This window comes from Podarcis vaucheri (genome assembly GCF_965113315.1).
Source record: "Podarcis vaucheri genome assembly, chromosome: 4".
NCBI classification, from domain to species: Eukaryota; Metazoa; Chordata; class Lepidosauria; order Squamata; family Lacertidae; genus Podarcis; species Podarcis vaucheri.
In genome coordinates this window covers 26822473-26843616 of record NC_138762.1, presented here as the reverse complement: position 1 = coordinate 26843616, position 21144 = coordinate 26822473, and the positions used below count along the sequence as shown (strand labels likewise).

General features: G+C 45.5%; 1 protein-coding gene, 1 long non-coding RNA gene and 1 pseudogene across 10 annotated transcripts in view; 1 reads left to right on the top strand and 2 right to left on the bottom strand.

Moving 5' to 3' along the window:
• The window catches only part of SPATA13 (spermatogenesis associated 13), a 106851-nt gene that overhangs the window by 43491 nt on the left and 42216 nt on the right, over positions 1 to 21144 (top strand). For 3 of the 8 annotated variants that reach the window (XM_082220243.1, XM_082220239.1, XM_082220240.1), the window contains exon 2: positions 13702 to 15501. The exons of 3 other annotated variants lie outside the window; for them this stretch is intronic. In XM_082220243.1, coding sequence (XP_082076369.1) covers positions 13702 to 15501 — 1800 coding nt within the window. Of the gene's footprint in view, positions 1 to 5309; positions 5447 to 11664; positions 11758 to 13701; positions 15502 to 21144 lie in introns of those variants that run through there. 2 more of the 8 variants (XM_082220241.1, XM_082220242.1) reach the window with 2 other exon arrangements.
• LOC309531049 lies at positions 3779 to 5088 on the bottom strand. Its single transcript, XR_014219028.1, has 2 exons — positions 4613 to 5088; positions 3779 to 3886 (listed from the first exon to the last, which is right to left on the bottom strand). It is a non-coding gene; the product is annotated as an uncharacterized lncRNA (long non-coding RNA).
• On the bottom strand, positions 5549 to 7756 carry LOC309531044 (heterogeneous nuclear ribonucleoprotein M pseudogene; annotated as a pseudogene). Its single transcript has one exon. The product of its transcript is annotated as a heterogeneous nuclear ribonucleoprotein M pseudogene (transcript).

Sequence of the window (21144 nt, the reverse complement as noted above, 5' to 3'; positions counted from 1 at the left end):
TGACACCAAGTGTCATACCTAACCATGGTGCCACCTAGGTGTTACATAGGTATTTCTGCCTTCCCTGCTTGGTGTGAGTAGAGGGCAATGTCATGAGTGGTGGACAATGGTAGAGTCACTAGTAGTAGTGTGGATTGGTGGGCAGTATTGCTGCATTGTTTCTTCTTCACATTGGCATTGTCTTTCTTTCTTCTTTGCTGCTTGGAGTGCATAAGGTTGCAACTCTACTATGGCAACGTAACATTGGCATAGCCATGGCCCAATGGCTGGCCATGTAGAGTCTGTGAGAAATCGGAGGCGTGAGATGGAGCATCTGCAAAGCTAGAGAAGCTAAGCAGAGAAGCCTTTAAAAAAATGCAAGTGTGGGATTAATCTCACAACGTTGAATGCTTGAGAAATATGTGCTGAATTAGTCACTGGGACATCAAAGAGAGTTTTAATGAGATTGACATTTAAACCATTTCAGATCATTGTACAAAAGAGATTTTAGTCTTTAAAAAAAAAGTTAATGAACATAGAATAGAATAATGGTTTTCCAGCACAGTTCTGGGAAACACCAGGTTCCTTGGAAGCTCATGAGAGATTCCTCAGTGAGAAGGAGTGGTGGACAAGCTTGCTGGAGATTTATCTTCCCTGATATGTAGATTCACGTACGGTGCAAGCTCAATATGTACATAGGTATGGTGAGGTCAAACAGGCCTGTTCTGGGCCTTCCATAGTCTCTGCCCATAACCCATACTAACTGGGGTTAGGGTGTTGTAGTGCAATGACCTATTTAGGGCCCTATGTTGGCTATCCCTGTCCAAGATAGTAATACCAGCAGGATAGGTCTTTGGGACAGGTATCTTGTGTTACTTCACTTAATATGGTTTTACAGGGAGAGGGATTTTTAGATAGTAATGTGTATGACTTAAAAATAAGGCAAGCCAGCACCCTTGCTCATTCTATGGACGTGGGGTGGTATTCAACTAAGTTTTCCTTAGCGTAGACCCACTGAAATTAATGAGCATGACTAAGTTCATTATTTTCATTGGCTCTGCTCTGAGCAAAACGTAATTGAATACCACCCCAAGTCCATAGAATGAGCAAGAGTGCTGGCTTACCTTATTTTTAAGTCATACACATTACTATCTGAAGATCCCTCCCCCTGTAAAACCATATTACGTGAAGTAACACATATTAATTACCATCTAAAGTGCTGCCCCCAAGACCATTAAATCCAGTGTGTGTATTCTGGTAATACTTTAAGACTAGAGTAGTCTTTCCCAACCTTAGGTCAGATGATGTTGGACTACAATTCCCATCATCCCTGATCATTGGGGTCATCTGGCTGGGAGATGTCGTGAATCAACTTATGGGGACCCAAGGTTGGGAAAGACTGGAAGAGTGTAACATTATCCCGTTGTACCACTGTCCTCATGAAGGGGTTTCTCAACAGACAAGTCAAGGTAGGAAAGACTCATTGAAACTTGAAAGGTTGGAAACTTCCATAACAGAGGAGAGAAACTACTGGTTGAAATTTTCAAGTCTTCCTTGTTGTGAATGGCGTTGAATGTTAAAATGGGGCAAAGGGAACAGGAAACGGTCTCTTTGTCACACTTTAATGTGACTGTGTCACACTTCCTGTTCCTCTGCATTTCCATCTTGAGCAAGAAAAGTTATTTTTCATATTCCATGCTGAGGGGACTGCGCATGATCCTGATGTAGGGACAGCTTGTCCATCTCTCTGTTAGGTTGCAGTCCCATGCTCACTGACCAGGAAGTAAGTCTTATTGAACTTGTGGGACTTACCTCTGAGTAGCACATGCCCAGGATTGCACTATGAAAACTATTTCACAACAGATGGAGATACTGGGCAACAAGCAGTGTGAAGCTCTTACATTTCCTGTTACCTTTGCCTAAGCCGAAGAGGCTTAGAGGGAGAGATGATGGACATGGTAGGAGCTACTATGCATGACTAGAGCTACCCCACCTGCAGGGGCTGCCCCATCCAGTGACAAAGCTCAGGTCAAGGAAAATAGATGAAATATAAACCCAGTTGAAAATATCCCTGCATCTGTAAATGGAACTCAAAGTGCACAGTTAAGCACTTGATTTTGGTGGGATTTAACTTTTGCTGTGTCTTTTCGTACACATCTAATTGTCCAGAGCCTTTCAACATAGCAACCGCAGAGGCAGCTAAGGTAACCAGCTTCTTGCCAAATTCATTGGGGTATTTTTCTTGCATCATGCAACAAGAGCAGTTATGATGTTGCAAAATGCTTGTGTTGCTGCAATGTTCTTCTCTTGCTGCAATATTGCAAGAAAAGAAACTGCAAATCTTTCAGCAAGCACACATTGTATGCAATTTTGAGCAGCCTTTCAGACTGCAACTCTCATCAGCTCCAACCATTATGACTAAAGGTCAGGGATGATGTGAGGTGTCGTGCAACAGCACCTAGAGGATGTCAGGTTGGGAAAGGCTGAGTTAGAGAACAATTTGTTAGTTAAGCATAAGAATGGCTCATTAAGGCTACATACATGCTATTCCTTTAAAGCACATTTGAAACATTCTTTCCTTCAAAGAATGATGTGCTGTAGTTTGCTAAAGGTTTCTGGGAATTGTACCTCTGGAGGGCTAAACTACAGTGCCCAGAATTCACTGAGGGAATGAATATGTTTCAAATGTGGTGTAAAGGTAAGAACATAGGAATAGCCTACTGGATCAGGCCAATGGCTCATCTAGTCCATAATCCTGTTCTCATAATGACCAACCAGACCATGCTGATTGTATATAGTGTGTATACAACCTAAGAGATGTGTTTGCTGGACAAAAGATAGGTAAATTAAAGGGATCCCTGACCATTAGGTCCAGTCGTGACCGACTCTGGGGTTGCGGCGCTCATCTCGCTTTCTTGGCCGAGGGAGCCAGCGTTTGTCCGCAGACAGCTTCCAGGTCATTTGGCCAGCATGACTAAGCCGCTTCTGGCGAACCAGAGCAGCCCACAGAAACACCATTTACCTTCCCGCTGGAGTGGTACCTATTTATCTACTTGCACTTTGACGTGCTTTCGAACTGCTAGGTTGGCAGGAGCAGGGACCGAGCAACGGGAGCTCACCCCGTCATGGGGATTCGAATCGCAGACCTTCTGATCGGCAAGTCCTAGGCTCTGTGGTTTAACCCACAGCTCTACCTTCAAAATGTGGGGAGTTTACAAATGATTCCACACATACATTGTATAGTGCAACTTTTGCCAGTCTGGTGTCCCCAGATGTTTTGAACTACAAAAATAGTTGTGAAGTCCCAAACATCTGGAGAGCGCCTGGTAAGGAGGAACCCTTAGAATAGAAGGCTGTGGGCGTTCAAGATAGGAGCCTGCCTTATATGCCCCCTCTCCCTTCACTTGGAACATTGTTTCCAGTCTCCTGGGATAGGACAAGTTTAAAACTAAAACAAATCATTAGAAATATAACTTTGCTAGATTAGACCAAAACTCCATGAAAATCAGAAAGAGCCAGTTACTATTGTTCTTTATATCTCTTTCCATCTGTAACATGATTCCCCATAACCTAAAAATGCTTTTCGTTTAGCATGAAACCTATTAGCCATAATTGCTTTTAAAACCCGGTTATGGAAAACCAATCTGTGAGATTAAAATTTGAAGAAACTTGACCACTTCCATTTATCTGTTTCTTTTCTTCCTTGACATGCATGGTTTCTCTTCCCTGTTTTTTTAAGCATGAAGTCATAAGTTGAGACAAAAAAAAAGAAAGAAAGGTAGAGTTGCAGTCTGCTTAATTAGAAACAGGAAGTTTTCTTTAGATTTGAGACACAATGATCTATTTATTAGAAACTGCTCTTCTGTAGTATGGACCGTTTCTTCATGTCATGCTGCCTGAATTATGCCTGTTGAGGATGGGAGAACAATAATAGTGTCACAAGCAAGCTCAATGAGGGTATAAATAGCTTTCTTCCAGACTGAAAGGCTGAATCCACCATTAAGTTGCATGCAGCTGCACGGGTGAAGGTGGGTGGGTAAGAGCAGCTCTGACAGAATATAATGGTAACCTGGTACACAGAGGTCCTGTTTCTCAGATTGCGTCACTCCACAGGGCCTTTGTTCCCCAACCTAAATTGCAGCTCTGTGCCAAGTGGAGCAGGGTGCAATAAGCTCTCGGCAAATGTGAAGAAGGATGGTACTGATAAAGGATGAAATCTCTATTGCACTTCAACCATTAGTTTGGGGGGACAAGTTAGTTTCTAACCTTGAGTTCATGCATGTTGTTAATTGAGAGAACATTTGGGGATTTTTAGCAAAGAGTTAGTAAGTTCTTTTTACATGCTTCTTTCAAATTAAAAGGGCAATCAGGCAATTTCATATAGGCTGATTATTAACTCATTTTTCACATTTACCCATTCCTCCGGAATTGAACAGGTGGCCCTTTAAGAGAAGGGGTTATGAAAAATATCTGCTTTTAATGACTGCATTAGGACATAGCAAAAAATGTTTTAATCGCAAAAAAAAAGCATAGACAAGGAGATCAGAAGCCTTCGTTTCTGTTTTTAACTAGCTGCTGCTTAGCTTTATGTGCAAACCCAGACAAACTGTGATTAGTCTTAACTATGGCTTACTGCAAGGATGGGGAAAGTGAATGCAAGGAGCTGGAGTCAATATCTGAAGGGCCATGGGTTCCAAATCCGTGGTTTACTGAAAGGAGACATTTTTGTACTCTGGTTCATGAAGCTAACTTACTTTAATAAACCATATGTGAGGAGGCACTTTCACAGGAATTCTCTTGCCCACAGTCATGTTCCCACACTCCATTTTGCCCAGTTCAGTATACTTCACCACCTGTCTCCTTTTCCATCTTCTCCCTTATCCAAACATCTTCATTCTGTTTCTCATCCCCAACCCCTCAGTGTCATCCCATTTCATTTTATGGGACAGACTCCAAGCTGTTGATCTTCACAGCAGGCTAGGTAGCTTCCTTGCAAGTAAATGCAGACCTGAGGAAGGCATAAATCAGCTTTGTGGCAGATCAACTCCAGAAGAATCTCACCAGCTGGGGCTGTTTTTATTCCATTCTCCTTGGAGACATGAGAGTGGCCTCTGTTACCTGTTTCAAGAATGTTGGGAGTGGGCCTGGACATTCTCAGCTGTGGTGTGAAACCAAGTGCTGAGGGAAAGTCCTGAAGTTTTCTCCCCGAGTGGGCATTTTCTGACCCCAAACCTATTTTTCTGCAAACGTCTGGAGCTTGAGGACTGTATCAAACCCTAAATCAATTATATTCATCCAGAGGTCGTGATTCTTAGCATACCTACTGTCAGTTTGGTATCCCATTTTTTCTCCATCACATATGGGCTCCCAAAGAGAGAAGACTAATACTGAAGTTCGTTGAAGAAACTTAGGTGAAAGTGCACAGAGCAAATGCAAATATGCAAAGGGAAGAAAAGATGAAAAAGTGGTAAGAAAGCTGTAGGGAGGGGAGGAAGTTTACTGTTCAGAGTGGAATAAGGTGCAAGACTGGGATTATTGAACCAGTTCAAGCAGATTCCCCGCCCCCCCCTTGTAATCCACAGGAGAACACTTTTAATACAGACATCGACTTCATACAAGACATGTGGTTTTGGTTTGACTCATGGTCTAGTTGTACATTTTCCAAGAAAAAAACCTAAAAAAAACTTTTTAGACATTCACAGAAGTTCCCAGGTGGAATATTTCCCATAGGAGAAACAGATACAGAGTTATCAGCACTACCTGTTTTCTTCAGAGAGTCTTTTCAAAGAGTTTCTCTAACCAGGGAAAGGGTGGGAACAAGACTTGATAGCCACCCGCCACTGGCGTTTGTTTACCAAAGACATAGTGTAATGTGACGCCACTACATAGAACCAGATTGTGCATGTTAAAACTCAGTTTCAATTCAAGAACAAAAACCCAGGACAGTAAAATGGGGGGGGGGGAATCTTATTTTAAAAAAGGAACTAAAATTACTCCAGAAAGCAACTGAGTTGTCTTACCATCTTCACATCCAATTTTTTTAAAAAATCCCAACAAGAAAGTACAAACCCCAAGCGCTCTCCCTTCATATTTAAAAACGCCCGTGCCAAAAAACAAAACTTAGGCATTTCTGTCAATCCGCATGTCTATCTCCCTGCCATGAAGCTGGATCCCGTTCATCATACTGCAGGCTCTTTTGGCAACTTCCGGGGATTCAAATCGGACCACGCCGCACCCTTTGGACTTGCCATTCTCCATTTTGATGTCTGCATACATGACGTGGCCACACTCATTGAACTTGTCTTTCAGCATTTTCCACGTGAAATCAAAAGGAAGATTTCTCACAAAAATCCTTCTTGGCTACACCGGCGGCGGCGGCAGGTCCTCCGGTCCCGAGGCGCCGGCGAAGCTTCCGGCGGCGAAGTTCCCCCTGTCCATCTCCATTGTTCTCTTGAAGGTGCTCCCCATGGTGAGCCCCATCCTGTCTAGCCCTGCCCCATGGCGGGCCCCATTCTGTCCATGTTGGTTGCGGCAGCCCCCATATGGTCGAGACCCATCCTGTCCATGTTGCTGGCCGCAATACGGTCCAGTCCTATCCTGTCAATGGAGGCTGCCCCGAGGCGGTCCAGCCCCGCGGGCATCCTGTCCATCACGGGGCCCATCCCTGCGGGCCCCATCCCCGCAGGGACCATGCGGTCCATGCCCAGGCCCATCCTTTCTATGCCAGAGCTCATGCAGTCCACTCGGGCGCCCATGCGGTCCATGGTTGTGCTGACGCAGTCCATGGCGGAGCCCATGTGGTCAATGCCCATCCTCTCCATCCCCGTCCCCATGCGGTCTATCCCAGAGCCCACACGGTCCATGTTGGACGCCAAGTGGTCTATCCCGAGGGGAGCCACCCGGTCAATCCTGTCTATGCCGGAGCCCATGCAGCCCAGCACCAGCCCCATCCTGTCCATCTTGGAGCCCACTCTTTCTATGCCCAAACCTGCCTGCCTGCAGGGCATGAATGATCTCATTGGGGATATTTGGGTTATTGAGGATGCTGGGAGGGATGTTGATCACCCCAGGGCCACTGGGACCAGGGCCGATCCCCATCCCGCCACCAGATGCAGCCATGGCCTTCTGTACGGCTCTCCTCACATGCTCTCCATCAGGATCCTCCTTCACTTTCAAGGGCCGCGCGTTGAGGCTGTGCTTGTTGAGAACCTCCACAGCCTTCTTCATGCTCTCTTCCATCTTGGACTCGACAACAGCACATCCCCTTGACTTTTCTTCAGCGTCCATTAAGAGCTCCACATATGTTACCTCACCAACTTTCTCTTTGACTAGATCTTTGAGGTACTGCCACTTCACATTAAAGGGGATGTTGGTAATGAAGGCTCAGTATCTTTTTGAAGGGCTGGCATAGGGCTCAAAGCGACTCCCTCCTCCACGCTTGGCACTTTTCTCCTTCCTTTTCTCGTTCTGGTTTGGCCATTCGCCTTCACTCTTCTCTTGGGGACGCCATCCCCGACGCCGTTGCCAGCCCTGTTGGCTGCTGCCATCCCTCCTCCAGCCAAGGCCCCGGCCTCCGCCATCTTGGCGCCGCCCTCCGAAAATGCTGCCGCCACAGCCGCCACCATTTTCTGCTCCTTCTCAGCCTGTCACCCGTGCAAACCGTTCAAACAGATTTATGTATATTTCTGCTCTACCACAGATATATAGCCTTTTGGTAAATTACTGTCTGTCTGACTCTGGTCTCTCGCTGTGAAATGGGAATAATAAAGATTTATTGCACAGGGTTTTGAAAGGTGAACACAATAAAAGCTAAACAGTACATTGCAAATTAGAAGTGCTATATAAAGTATTTACGGTGCTAGGGATTAATATGAATTGCTAATATCAAAACACATTTGCATTTTTAAAATTATTTTTTCTTCTTTTAGACAGAATTCCCCCCTTCAGTATAACTTGTTTCCCGTCACCTTTCTGTAATCATTTCACACACTGCTTCAGTTTGTAATCCTCTTCACTCCTTGTCACATGCATATTAAACCTTCTTTAAATCAGAGATTTAAAATTTTAAAACATGCCTTTCATTTTGTTGCTATAAATACCAGAGACCATCATCAACACACACTAACCGCTCTTTTGCCCTTTACCAATTGGGATTTTGTTCTCCAAACTTGTTCTGTTTTTTAATGTCTACACTTGATTCTCCCACACTTTATGGTGTTTGCAGAAGAGTTTATTGAATTACATATGTTATTGTTCAGCTGGGGACAAAAGAACAGGTTGCAAATAATAAGAATGAACTGCAGCTTTTTAGAACAACCTACAAAAAGTGATTGTTCAGTTTCTTGTACCTCCATTGCTTAGGTGCAATGCTTGCATAACCCTCCTGACATTACTTAACCATGCTTAAGCAGTTGTGAGCTGTCAGGGGTATCACACATTGCTTCCCTGCCTCCCGCTTAAGGAAATGCCATCAGTCTTAACCACAGATGATCAGCAGTTCCCCATGGTTCAAATTAGGGTTTTTGCAACCAGGATTTGAATCCTAATTTCAACCCCTACTGGTAGTCATCACTATCAATATAATGCCTAGCCTGAGTTAAACAGTGGCTAACAGAAATTCCCATCCCAGAAGGGAGAGGTGGAAGAAGGGTATGTGCAGTACTGCAACCTGTGTCCAGTTGTCAAACCATGGTTTGGTGATGGCTGGTGCTCATAGACTCACACCTTCCTCTGCTTCTCCTGTCCCCTCCCCTGGTTAGCTTCAACTTAAATTTGAACCATTATAACCATGGTTACCACTAACCGTAGTTTGCTTCTAAAATCAGAGACTGAAACCAAGATCTGAAATTGGTTTCAATCTCTGGTTTGAAAGCAAACTACAGTAAACGATTATGTTAATGCATGTGTAATCTGGCACTGTAGTTAACACTACCAAGGAAAGAGACAGGGTTTCAGAGTGCTGATTCCCAAGTATATTCCAGGTTCCCAATAGCATGTACAGAGCCTGAATCATAGAATAGAAGGGATCCTGAGGATAATCTAGTCCAATCCCCTGCAATGCAGGACTGTGCCGCTGTCCCTTACCTCGAACCGGCAACCTTGGTGTTATCAGCACCACTCTCTAACCAACTGCGCTAGCCTGCACAAATTGATTGTATGTATGATATATGTATATATATACAATATATATTGTTTCTGAAGTTATCCTGAATGTAATGAGAAGGCAGTTTCAACATGCATGAGCAAGACTCCCCACCATGTACATGTATAGAAACTTTGCATATTCACCAATGTCTCGACTACCCTTTAGAACAGGGATTCCCAAACTGTGGTCTGTGGACCACCAGTGGTCCATTGAACTTCATTCAAGTTGTCCTGCAGCATGTCTGTGGATTTGTCATCGTACACAACACTTCAGTTGCATTAAATACACATAATGCTTTTGAACTGTACATTATTGGTTCTTTTATTTCTTATATTTTATTTCATAGAATTCAGATTGTGAGGCAGAAAATACTATAATATGACAATTGCTAAAACAGGTATAAAAACCTATCAGTTGCCTGCCATTAGATAGGCTAGATCCTTTGTGATTATCAAGTGGTTGGTCGGGGTGGGGATATGAGAGCCGCTGCATTAGAACATGTGAAATTTTAGAACTCAGAACAGGCTATTTAATTTTCAGGTTTTAAGTAAAACATTTCTGCAAATGAGAACACAAAGTTCTCAGTTGTGCAGTTGACAGTACATGGGCAATTAACAGCAGGTAATTTATATGTTAAAATATCTTCAGTTTCCTCTTCCTCCAGTGTGGCTATTTCTTAAGCCACAACCAGCTTGAATTGACTCAGCAGGAACTGCGATAAGGGCAAGATTTTACAGGGGGGCAGGGGGGTTATTTTTTCAAAGTGCAATCCTATACAAGTCTCCACAGAAGTAAATTCCATTAATTTCAGTGAAGCTTACTCTTAGGTAAGTGGGTATAGGATTGCACCCTTAGGCTGCTGCTTTTTCAAAAGATTTTTTTTTTAGGTCTAGCGATTTTGCAGGGTAATATGAACCACACAACACTCTTGAGTTTTAAATATTATTTTTAAAGAAGCTTTGCAAAATTCATTTTCGATATGATTTAAAATAAAATCTTGCAATGTTTCTAATGTTGCTAGATTCTGAGGGTATCTTAAAAACAAAACAAAGCACCGTTCCCCGACCCCCACCAGGGAGAAAGCTGGATGTCCTGGTTCACTTTTTGTCATTTATATTGGCTGGGCTGCTACTCTTGTTATCGGCTGTTCAATTGATAATGAAATCCAAACGGAGAGCCAAACAGCCTCCCTTTGTCTCTGGCAGAGTCGGAAGAAAGGCGGGGTGGGGGGGGGGATGGGGCACTTAATGAGTGTTTGCCCAAATGTAAATCACCCTGTTTTAAGTGAGATGCGTGATTATTTTATCCCGTGCCCCCAGCCCTCCCCTCCGGGTCAACTTTCGTTGTATCTTTATAGATAAAGGAGCATGGACTGTGCCTCTAGGGTGAAGGGGCCACAGGACGGGCATCAGCTCCTCTTTCACTGAGGAGACAAGGGTAATTTCTCTCACCACGAGGGGGTGGGGAATTGATGGGAAAGAATAGAGATGCGATAGATCGGGCAAGGTTTTCTGACACCACCACTCCACTTGATGGATTTATAATTGGTTTTAGTGGTGGCGTTTAAGATAGCGTTTTAAGGCTGCCCTCCTATGTCAGGGAGTTTTAAGTCCCATTCACGTCCACGGGACTGGACTTCTAAGGTGACTCGTATAGGATCGCGTCATGCGTGCTGCGTTGGACCTTTAATTGTCTGCAAACCGGCCAGAGTCATCGGTTATATGGGTGGTATAAAAATGCAAAGTTGTTTTTACAGCTGCTGCTGCTGGGGTAAACTCGGAGTGGACTTTGGTGCTGAAGGGGCGCGAGCTCTGTTCAGCCCTGGTGCTAAAAACAAGCTCCTCGGTTAATAATCCTTTTGCACCAAACTAAGGGTCCTCGGTAGATTTCCAGGAAACTTAAGAAGTGTGCACGCACACGAAAGCTCATACCAGTAACAAACTTAGTTGGTCTCTAAGGTGCTACTGGAAGGATTTTTTTTTTAGTAAAACAAAGACAGCCCGCTAAGGGCCTATCCGCAGATCCCTGGGCGAGAGGGGGTCCCCAGGGGCGACTTTGCTAACGTGGCTCCTTGAGCGAGGACAAAATTTTGCGGACATTTATTTTCCATACCAGTGCAGTTGGCCTTTTCTTGATCTTCGCAGCAGCTACCCGTGTAAATACACTGTAGGTGGTGGTAGTTGCGTTTTGGCGCCCCTTTGGCGCCCCATCCTGTGCGCTTAGGCTAGCCGGGCACCCCCAACCCTTGCCAATACTAGTCAGGTCTCTGCCCTCATTGCCCTGCTTGCTACTAAGGTCTTTCCTCCCCCTCTCCCTCTCCCCCTCCCTCTCTCTGTTCCGGTTGCTGCCATAGTGATGCTTGGGAGCAGATTAGCCTCCTATACCAGGGGTGGGGGTGGGGAGGCAGCCGCCGCCACCACAGCGACTAGGAGGCGTGTTTATGTGGGAGGTTTCTGCCGCTGCTCCACATTCATTTCTCCGTCCTCTTCTCCCCTCCGGTGTAAGGGGGTGGGGGGTGGGGAGAGGCTACCTTAGAGGATCAGAGGTGATCCAGCTCCTCCTCCTCTCGATCCTGGCTGTGATCTGCTGTCCGGCGTGCAGGCGGAAAAGTTTAGTCCAGTCCTCCTTGCCAGGTAACCGCAGCTGCCGGAGGGAGGGAGGGAGGGAGGGAGGGACGGCGAGCGCATGGCTTTCCCCGGCTTCCCCCGGCACATCTGCTCTGTTGGGGGTTCTCTTTTTTCTTCCTTTCCTCGGATTAGGAAGAAAGGCAGAGCCTAGCAGGTGCCCTATTGGAACTGGAAGTCTGAAACTTCGGAAAGCTAAGAGGGAGAGGGGGAAAGACTAGGCAGACTCCTTATCTTTTGCAGGTCAGTGAGGGAAGCGATTCCTTGAAAGCATTTTTTAAAATCATCCTCTTCAGTAGCAATTGTTATGTGCATTTTTCCCCCTCTGCATTTTCTTCCCATAGTGTTTTTTTTTTTAAAAAGAAGTGTGTACAATTAATTAGGTACTGATTTGCATTATAATGCAGCATCTTAAGCGCTAACTTACCCACTTCCTGTCTGTACTGTTCTTTTTATATATATGTTCTGGGGGCAGCACAACTTTAGACATGTTTATTCAGAAGTCAGCCCCACTGTTTTCAATGGCGCTTACTCCCTAGGGTGTCTAGGATTGCACATTTAAAAACAATTGTCATGTTTTTCTGCGAGAGTCCTTGACTTAATCCAGCCCCCCAATTCCCTTCCCCCCATTTTTACTTTTAAATATAAGAACTAAAAGGATGCTGAGATGGGAATCCTTGTTCTGAACTCCCTCTAAAGTTATTTGAAAAATTGTTCTAACGTCATTTAAAGCAGCTCTTTGTAAGTATTTATGTTCAAGCATGTGTATGATCAGTTAAGCTGTGAATATGGGACTAGGGTAACAGGGGAAGATGGAATTGCAAGAGTTGTTAAAACATCTCCTGGGAGCCCACACTTAAACTCCCACTACTCTTACTGTGACACAAGTTTTAAATAAAAGAAAATACAACTCCTACATAAGGAAAAGATGGACTTAACAAGGCTGGGATAAGTTTGAGGAGGAGGGTTCTAGGAATTTCCAGGTTACTTTATGAAGCGTGTACTAGATAATGCTTATGCAATGTATTTTTCTTCTAAGGGAGAAATTAAAACTAGACTGAAAAACTTATTGGGTGTTTTGAATTTCCAGTAATCCACACACAGAAGCTTAATTTGTTACTTGTGTATGTGGGCTGAGGCATGTTTCATATTTTTCACTCTCTTTAATGTTTATTAAGCTCTGAATTCTGAACGTGTTAGTTAAATTTATTTTATTATTTTTATTTTAGGATTCTTTATCTTATCCTTTCAACAAGTCCCAGTGGTCAGTCCCAAACATCTTTTTGGCAGGCACAGGTCCCTCCAGCAGGTGCTTTTGGAGAAATACCGCAAAGAGTGCTGTGGGGCAAAGACAGGGATCCTGAGAAATACCGTAGGTCTCCTAGGAAAAACTGACTACAGAATTAGGCCCCATTGATACAGCAGCGTGAAGGAAATCCAGTGGGAGCTTGAGCTGGATCCTGATCCATGAAAAAATTCCATTGATGGACCCTCTTTTGGCCCTTTGGATTCTTTCTAATATCAGTATCCCAAGCCTGCAGAGCAAATGCCCCCCTTGTAATATAATACATTGGACGCTCGGGTTGCGAATGTGATCTGTGCGGGATGCATGTTGGCAACCCGCAGCTTTCGCAACCCGTGTCTGCACATGCGCAGGTTGCGATTCGGCGCTTCTGTGCATGCACGACCGATGAAACCCGGAAGTAACCCATTCTGGTACTTCCGGGTTTCGGCGTTCTGCAACCCAAAAAAAACGCAACCTGAAGCAGCTGTAACCCGAGGTATGACTGTAGATATAATTAATAACTCAGATAATGTTTGTGTCCTCAAAAAGTATTTCTCAATTCCACGAGAGAGCCTTGTTTAAGAAATCCTTGCATTTTACACAAAAGAATCCTTTTTTTCTATGGAGGAAAAAACATGCTAAATGCTGGCTTTGTTTTCTTGGTGCAGGCAGTGCAGACTACTGGAGAACTAAATCCACACCACAGATGTGAAAACAACCCCAAAAGATGCACCACTGAAGAAAAGCTTTGGTTTGGTGAGAATGAAAGAGACAAGGTTTTGGATGTGAGATATAACCCCATATATCCCGATGCTTACGCAGAAAATATGACAACGTATCAGAATGGCTGTGGAAACGGCACCTCTGTTACCTGTATGGTGATGGATAATAAGGAATCGAAGCACTGCAATACCTCCTTAGGTCAGAGTGGTGACACAAGTCACAGCTATGAAAATGAAGGCCAGGATGATAAAGTCAGCCCTTCCAAACTCATGCACTTTTTCTCCACTCCTCGGAAAAGATCTGGCTCCAATGTGGAAAGGCCTCGTTCTCTGATAGTCATGGGGAACCCCTCAACATGGAATGCCCTGTCTTCCATTAGGAAAATAGGATCTTTCAAGAAGTTGAAATCCTCCGTTCTCCAAGGAATGCCAGCCAAGGAAGACTCTGACACCTTAAATGATAGCGTGTTGGAAAATAATATCAGAAAGCGTGTCCCAAACAATACGCTGGTGAGAGTTCAAACAAACAGGTATTCTTATTCAGGGCCACTACATGACTCGCAAAGCACAACAGACAATGCTTTTGTTTCTGATCATTCTGACGGGGAGGAAGGCGATGATTCCTTCCTGAGGAACACTCGCAGGTCACGCAGCATCAGGCGTGCCTATGGGATTGGCCGTATAAATTTATTAGACACTGATAAAATTCAGGGCCATCAGGACACTACCAGGACGGTATCCCCTGTCATACAGGAGGCCCAGATTTGCGAAATAGTAGTGAAAGATTCTGAAAGCAGCAAAGTCATCTACCGGAGGAGCAAAAGCACAGATAACCTGAACTTCCTGAAAAAGAGCTCATTCAAAAGGAAGTCGACCTCAAACCTCACCGACCTCAAAGTAGTGAACGAAAAGCAGACTCCACAGAGAACAACAAGTATTTCTTCAGCGGACTCTGACAAAGCCAGCAGGAACTCGGAGCGCCAGTCGAAACGCTGGAAGAGCCCAATCAGGGCGAAGGATTTCGACAGAGTTTTGAAACTTGTCAGCAATGTTGCTGACGTTGCGTTGAAGAAAGACAGTCCCAAGAACGAGATCCCATCCTCTAATGAGCCGAACCAGAGGACTAGATCAAACAGTCGGCTGCATGATGATTACTCACGTCGGGTTTCCAGCAACACTGAGAAAGACAGGCGGAGGTGTGCGCCTCCCAGGAGCAGCCCAGACTCTACCGTTTCCACATCGAGTGTCCAGAGTTCTGAGGATGACAATGTTGCGGCTAATACATTAACCCTCGAAGGCAGCGATCTCAGGATGTCGTCCTGTGACCTTCCAGATTCGGTGTCTTCGCCGCCTCCACTTCAGGACGTTGGGACAATCGCGAACGAAGTGTTTTACGAAGACTCTGATGAGCCAAGAAGTTCTCGCCAGTTTACATGCAGCAGCACTGAGCATCCTGCCACCCCTGCCAGACCTGTCATCCCCAAGCCTCAGAGCCCTTGTGCCGAAAACCTCAAGTGCAATATGGATTTCCGTTGTCCTGACAGGAACAGCACCTTGTCACTCAGCTCCGTGGAAAGCGAGGGAAGAGGGGAGGGGCCTTCTGCCAAGCTAGGGAAGAGCCCTGTTTGCTTCCAGGATTCGGTGCAAGCTGTGTTCTTTGACGACACAAATGAAGACAGTGGCATCAGCAGCCACTCTCAGCTGAGTCTCAATTTAGCTGTGAGTGTTGATGAAAAGAAGGAGGAGGTAAGGAGGAAAGCAGGCCCCGTGCCTGTAAGGAAGGAGTGATACTCCACTTCTGGGGTTAACTAAGTATTGACTACTACTCATGTAATGTCAGGTGGCTTAGATAACTTGTGTGTATGTTTTAACCACTCTTGCAGCTATATTCTCTGCATATTTACTCAGAAGTAAGTAAGTGTGCAAAGAAGTGTGTAAACAACTCCATTTCGAAGCTGAAACTGGAGTAGTTTGCCCTCCTGTGCACATTAATAAAGAAAGCCATGGAAGGGAGATGGCTTATGTACATTTTTGAGGGCAGCACTGTTGCAATTTGCAACCTCGCCACCTTGTGACAGGATCAAGACCAAGCAGGATCCAGCTAGGTGAGTCCATGGCTGGAGCCCTGACAAAAGACACATAGTTAAGCCACATGGTAGCGGCCATGGTGCTAAACAGTTAAGGGACCTTGAAGTCACTCCCAAACATGCTAAAATTATACAGAAGGCTTCATGATGACAGGAGCTGCATACACAGATCTTAACAGGTTGTTGCAGTTCTACCATGTTTGAACGGTGGTATGTGTTGGTACATTATTTAAAGGCGCAGTTAGGGGCATATTTCAAAAATAATCCATTCTTTACTGAGCTCTGTTTATGAATTGGCAGCTGTGGGTGACATATGATTCCAATAATTAAGAGTGACCCCATGGTTAACTTTCTTAATCATTTCAGATGTATTCCTCATCTGTAATCCTTGTTTCAATAGCCCTGTTCTGTATAGCGCTTGAATGTCGTAACAGTCATTATTATAGTTGTTAAGATATGCACATGACATGCAGGCGTCTAGTCCTGTTGGTTTGGAGAGAATAATTTAAAAGAAAGTTCAAAACGTTTGGGGGGTTGGTTAGAACAGTGTTTCCCAACCTTTTTTGGGCAATGGCACACCTGTTTAATGAAAAAAATCTCGCGGCACACCACCATTACAGCCCCGTGACGTCAGCGCGCAGCGTCACGCCGGGAGGGACGCACGAAAGTGAAAGTTTTCAATTTTTTTCCTCCCCCTTGCCGGGGAACCTCCAAGCTTTGGGGGGGGGGAGAGGAGGCAGCAAAGCGAGGCAGGAAGGAGAGCGCGGCTTGGCTGAGTGAGCTTTGGCAAGGGCAGGGAATGAGAGCCGCGAGGCGGGCGCTGCAGACGGAGGCGCTGCCCGCCGAGCTCGCAGCTCGCCCGTCGAAGCCTGCACGATCACCCGCCGCAGGGAGCCGGGGGCGGCGGCGCGGTTGCCGGGCAGCGGCGGGGGTGGTGGCGGCGGTGGCTGCTTGTCGCCCTCCTGGGCGGAGGCGGGCACGGTGGGCACCGGCCCGGCCAAGGGCCCCTGCTTGGTGCCGTCGGATGTGGGAGCTCGCTCGCTCGCCGCCCCGCGTGTGCTCGCCGAGCGGCGATAGGATGTAGCGAGCGGCGATGGGGCTAGCCGGAGAAGAGAGGGCGAGCCCCCTCCGCTCCGGCCCTAAAAAGGGCAAGCCACGCCCCCTCCAGCCAGCCAGGAGGCGTGGCCGGATGGGATTCCCCTGCTCTCGCGGGGGCTGAGATGGGATTCCCCGCTCACGTGGGGGCGGATGGGATTCCCCGCTCACGTGGGGAAGGGCGTGATGCCCGCAACCCCACCTCCTGGGGCAGGCCCAGTGGCGAGCGGATGCGCAGGCCCAGTAGCGAGCGGCGATGGGATGTGGGAGCTCGCTCGCTCGCCGCCCCGCGTGTGCTCGCCGCCGCCGCCCCGCCTCTCACCGCCCGACTCGCCCGCCTCCACGGAACACAAGGCAAAGTTCCACGGCACACTAGTGTGCCGCGGAACACCGGTTGGGAAACACTGGGTTAGAACTTCGATCCAGAAAGTATTTAAGTGTCTTGCAATAGAACCTTGTTCCATTTATCTTGTCCACCAACCCCTATCTCTCTTTTCATATGCTCATTGGCCTTTGACACCGTATACCAGGAGTGGCTAACCTGTGGCCATCCAGATGTTGGAATCTAACTCCCATCACCCCACCCAGCATGGCCAATAGGGATGATGGAAGTTGTAGCCCAACAACATCTGGAGGGCCAAAGGTATTCTTCCCCCAACACTCACCCTGTTAGGGAATTCCATTCCTGGAATATTCAAAAGCATTTAAAAGAAGTAAATTTTGGGAGCAGAACTATGTTAAGTAAATACATCAGTGTGTTAAATTCCCAGCGCATCCCAACAGCACAAATATACCTGTAATTGTGTGAGATATTGAGCCACAGAAGTGCTATATCTTTAGCAAAATCTGAGAACAGAATTTGTGGAGCAGCAGGGAAGGAAGCACTGCTCTGTGGCTTTCTGCTGCACTCAGGTTCCATGCTTTTTCTTATTTTGCTTCCTGTTTCTTAACTTGCAACGTATACCGGCAGTTACATCATTGCAATATTGCAAGGAGGTTAATTAGGTAAAACTCCTATATCCCTTTCTGGTGTAAATATAAAGCAGCTGTTGGTGTTCCGAAGGTCTATGTCAAACCTTCCGAGTGCATCTATGATACATACTTCAAAATACAATTTAGGCTAAAACTTGCTACGAGTGAAAGGAATGGTGTAAAAATAATGCAGAAATGTTGTGGCTCAGCAAGACTGACCTACTTGCTGTAAGTAGCAGTTAGTAAAACCAAAAAGTGTGTGTGTGTGTGTGTTTGTGTGTTTCACTTTCTCAGGCTACTTCTATTAGCTTAATTTGTTATGTTGTAGTTTCGCATAACTTCATTAATTCTACAAATCACATTCCTTCCCCAAACATTCTGTGGCCACTTTTATAGAATCTGAAAGGTAGTATTCAACTCAGCTTTACTCAGAGATGACCCACTGAAATGAATGAACATAACTAAATTAGGTCCATTAATTTCAACGTGTCTGCTGTGAGTAAAACTTAAGTCTAATACTACCCAATGTTTTCCATCGCTTAGATCTCCTGTACATTATTTTGTAATACTTAGCTGTAACTGGTTAGATACTTTTATTCTTTTGGAACAACATGTATCTAAAATGTGATATTGCAGATGTGCGAAGGGAAGAGCCACCTCTAGCACAATAGCTGAATCACATGGTGGCAGGCAAAGAGGAATAAAAACATGCTCCACTGTATGGAAGGATGAAAGAATGTCAGAATAGTTCTGGCTGTTAAGTAATAAAGCTTCAAAATGCACTGCAAAGCCTACACAGATTCTGTCACTGGAATAAACGGTAGAGATCTGCATAAGAACATTTATGTGAAGAGAGCCAGTGTGGTGTGGAGCAGTACCTGGGAGACCAGGATTACAAGTCCCCACTCAGCCATGAAGCCCAGCAGGCGATCTTGGGTTAAGTCACTGCCTCTTAGCCTAACCTACCCCATAGGGTTGTTGTAAAGATAAATAAGGAGAGAACTATGTACATACATCACCTTGAGCTCCTTGAGGAAGCAAGGGAAATAAATGTGATAATAAAATGAAATACTACTACTACTACTACTACTACTACTAATTTATTTATACCCCGCTCAGGTGGCTGGGTTTCCCCAGCCTCTCTAAAATACAGAACACTAAAATACAATAACCTATTGGAAGACAGAAGTGCCTGGCGTGCTCTGGTCCATGGGGTCACGAAGAGTCGGACACGACTAAACGACTAAACAACAACAACATTAAACATTAAAAGCTTCCCTAAACAAGGCTGCCTTCAGATGTCTTCTAAAAGTCTGGTGGTAGTTCTTTTTTTTTACATCTGGTGGGAGGGCGTTCCAGAGGGCGGGTGCCACTACCAAGAAGGCCCTCTGCCTGGTTCCCTGTAACTTGGCTTCTCACAGTGAGGGAACCGCCAGAAGGCCCTCGGCACTGGACGTCAGTGTCCAGGCAGAACAGTGGAGGTGGAGACTAAAACTAAAAAATAAAATAAAAACTAAGTATGTAAATATAGTCCCTTGGGCACGGGGGGGGGGGCGCATGCATTAGGCGAGGTGAAGCCATTTGCTTCAGGCTGTGGATCTGACCCCTTCCTCACAGCTGCATGGGTGCAATGGTGGGAGCAGGGAAGGAGACCTGGGGAGGAGGTTGTCATGAGGGCAGCGGCAGGGCGTTTTGCTTGGGCATAGCGCAGTGATAGAATCATAGAATTATAGATTTGGAAGATGCCCCAAGGGTCATCTAGTATAACCCCCTGCAATGCAGGAATCTCAGTTTGCATCCAGTAGGTCCAAATTTCAGTCCCTGGCACTTACAGCCAAAAAGGATAGCAAGTAGCAGGGTCAGGAGAGGGCTCTGTACAAGACTTGGCTAGCAAATAGACAGAAATGTACTTGGTGGTTCAACACATTCTGGGTTCACATCCCCCCCCCCATGCTTTGCTGTGACCCAGAACCTGCTCTGTACCAAATATTTGGGTTGTAAGTCTGCCTCTTTACTGATACAGTGGTACCTCGGGTTACATACGCTTCAGGTTACATACACTTCAGATTACAGACTCCGCCAACCCAGAAATAGTACCTCGGGTTAAGAACTTTGCTTCAGGATGAGAACAGAAATCTTGCGGTGGCGGCGTGGCAGCAGCGGGAGACCCCATTAGCTAAAGTGGTGCTTCAGGTTAACAGTTTCAGGTTAAGAACGGACCTCCGGAACGAATTAAGTTCTTAACCAGAGGTACCACTATATTGTAGCTTAATTGACTGGAAGAGAGTTTGCATGTTCTGCCTTCCTGAGAGCTAGTAACGTTTGAATGAAAGCTTGTAAGTCGTGCTCCTGATTCTGAAGCAAAGTACCAAAAGAAGACCTATGTTGGCGCAGGAAAATGCAGAAGACTTAAGTTGCAGCCTTTTGAGGCTGCTGGATTATTATGCAGTTCTCATACTTGGTGAACGTGTGAAGTCATGCTTTGAAACTGATAGGAAAACCAAGATAAATGAAAACAACACTGCACATTTTCTTCCATATTGTACCAGGGTCCTTTGAAACAGTCTGTTTGTGTTCTCAACCTGCCATCTAGTGGTGAGATACTTTAGAGTAGAACTTGCCATGCATATTTGACAGGTTTGATTTTCAGTTTGGAGTTTTATCAGCCATCCAGAAAACTCCCTGAGATATGCACAACATCATGCTTTGCTTTGTAATTTGAGACTCCAGTGCGGAATTTTGAAACTTCCCATAACTTGATATGAAGCATCTGGAATAGCTGCTCAGTTTTATTTTTATTTTTTTAACTACCTAAAATCCTATTGGATGGGTCGGATTTATGTAGTTCTCAGAATTACAGTCAGAGATTGGAGAAAGAATTTTAGTTCCTTCCCCCCTTTTGCTGCTTCCCCACTGGTGAAATCTAGATGAAAGAGTCATTGAGAGCCTTATCCTCCACAAATGTGTCTACTTCCATTTGAAAGCTGTCCAAGTCAGTGGCTATTGCTACATTGTCTGGAAGCAAATTCCATCATTTGATTGTGTGGTATGTGAAGGTACTTCATTTTGTTTGTCCTGAACCCCCACACCCCACCATACAGCTTCGTTGGATGACTCTGGGGCCTAGTATTTAGGGGGCAGAATTCATGGTTATCAGTTCAGAGAGTGACAATCCAACTTCATTCTGTTCTCCTTTCATGGGTTGCAGGATTGCAGCTCGCAACATCAGCAGCAA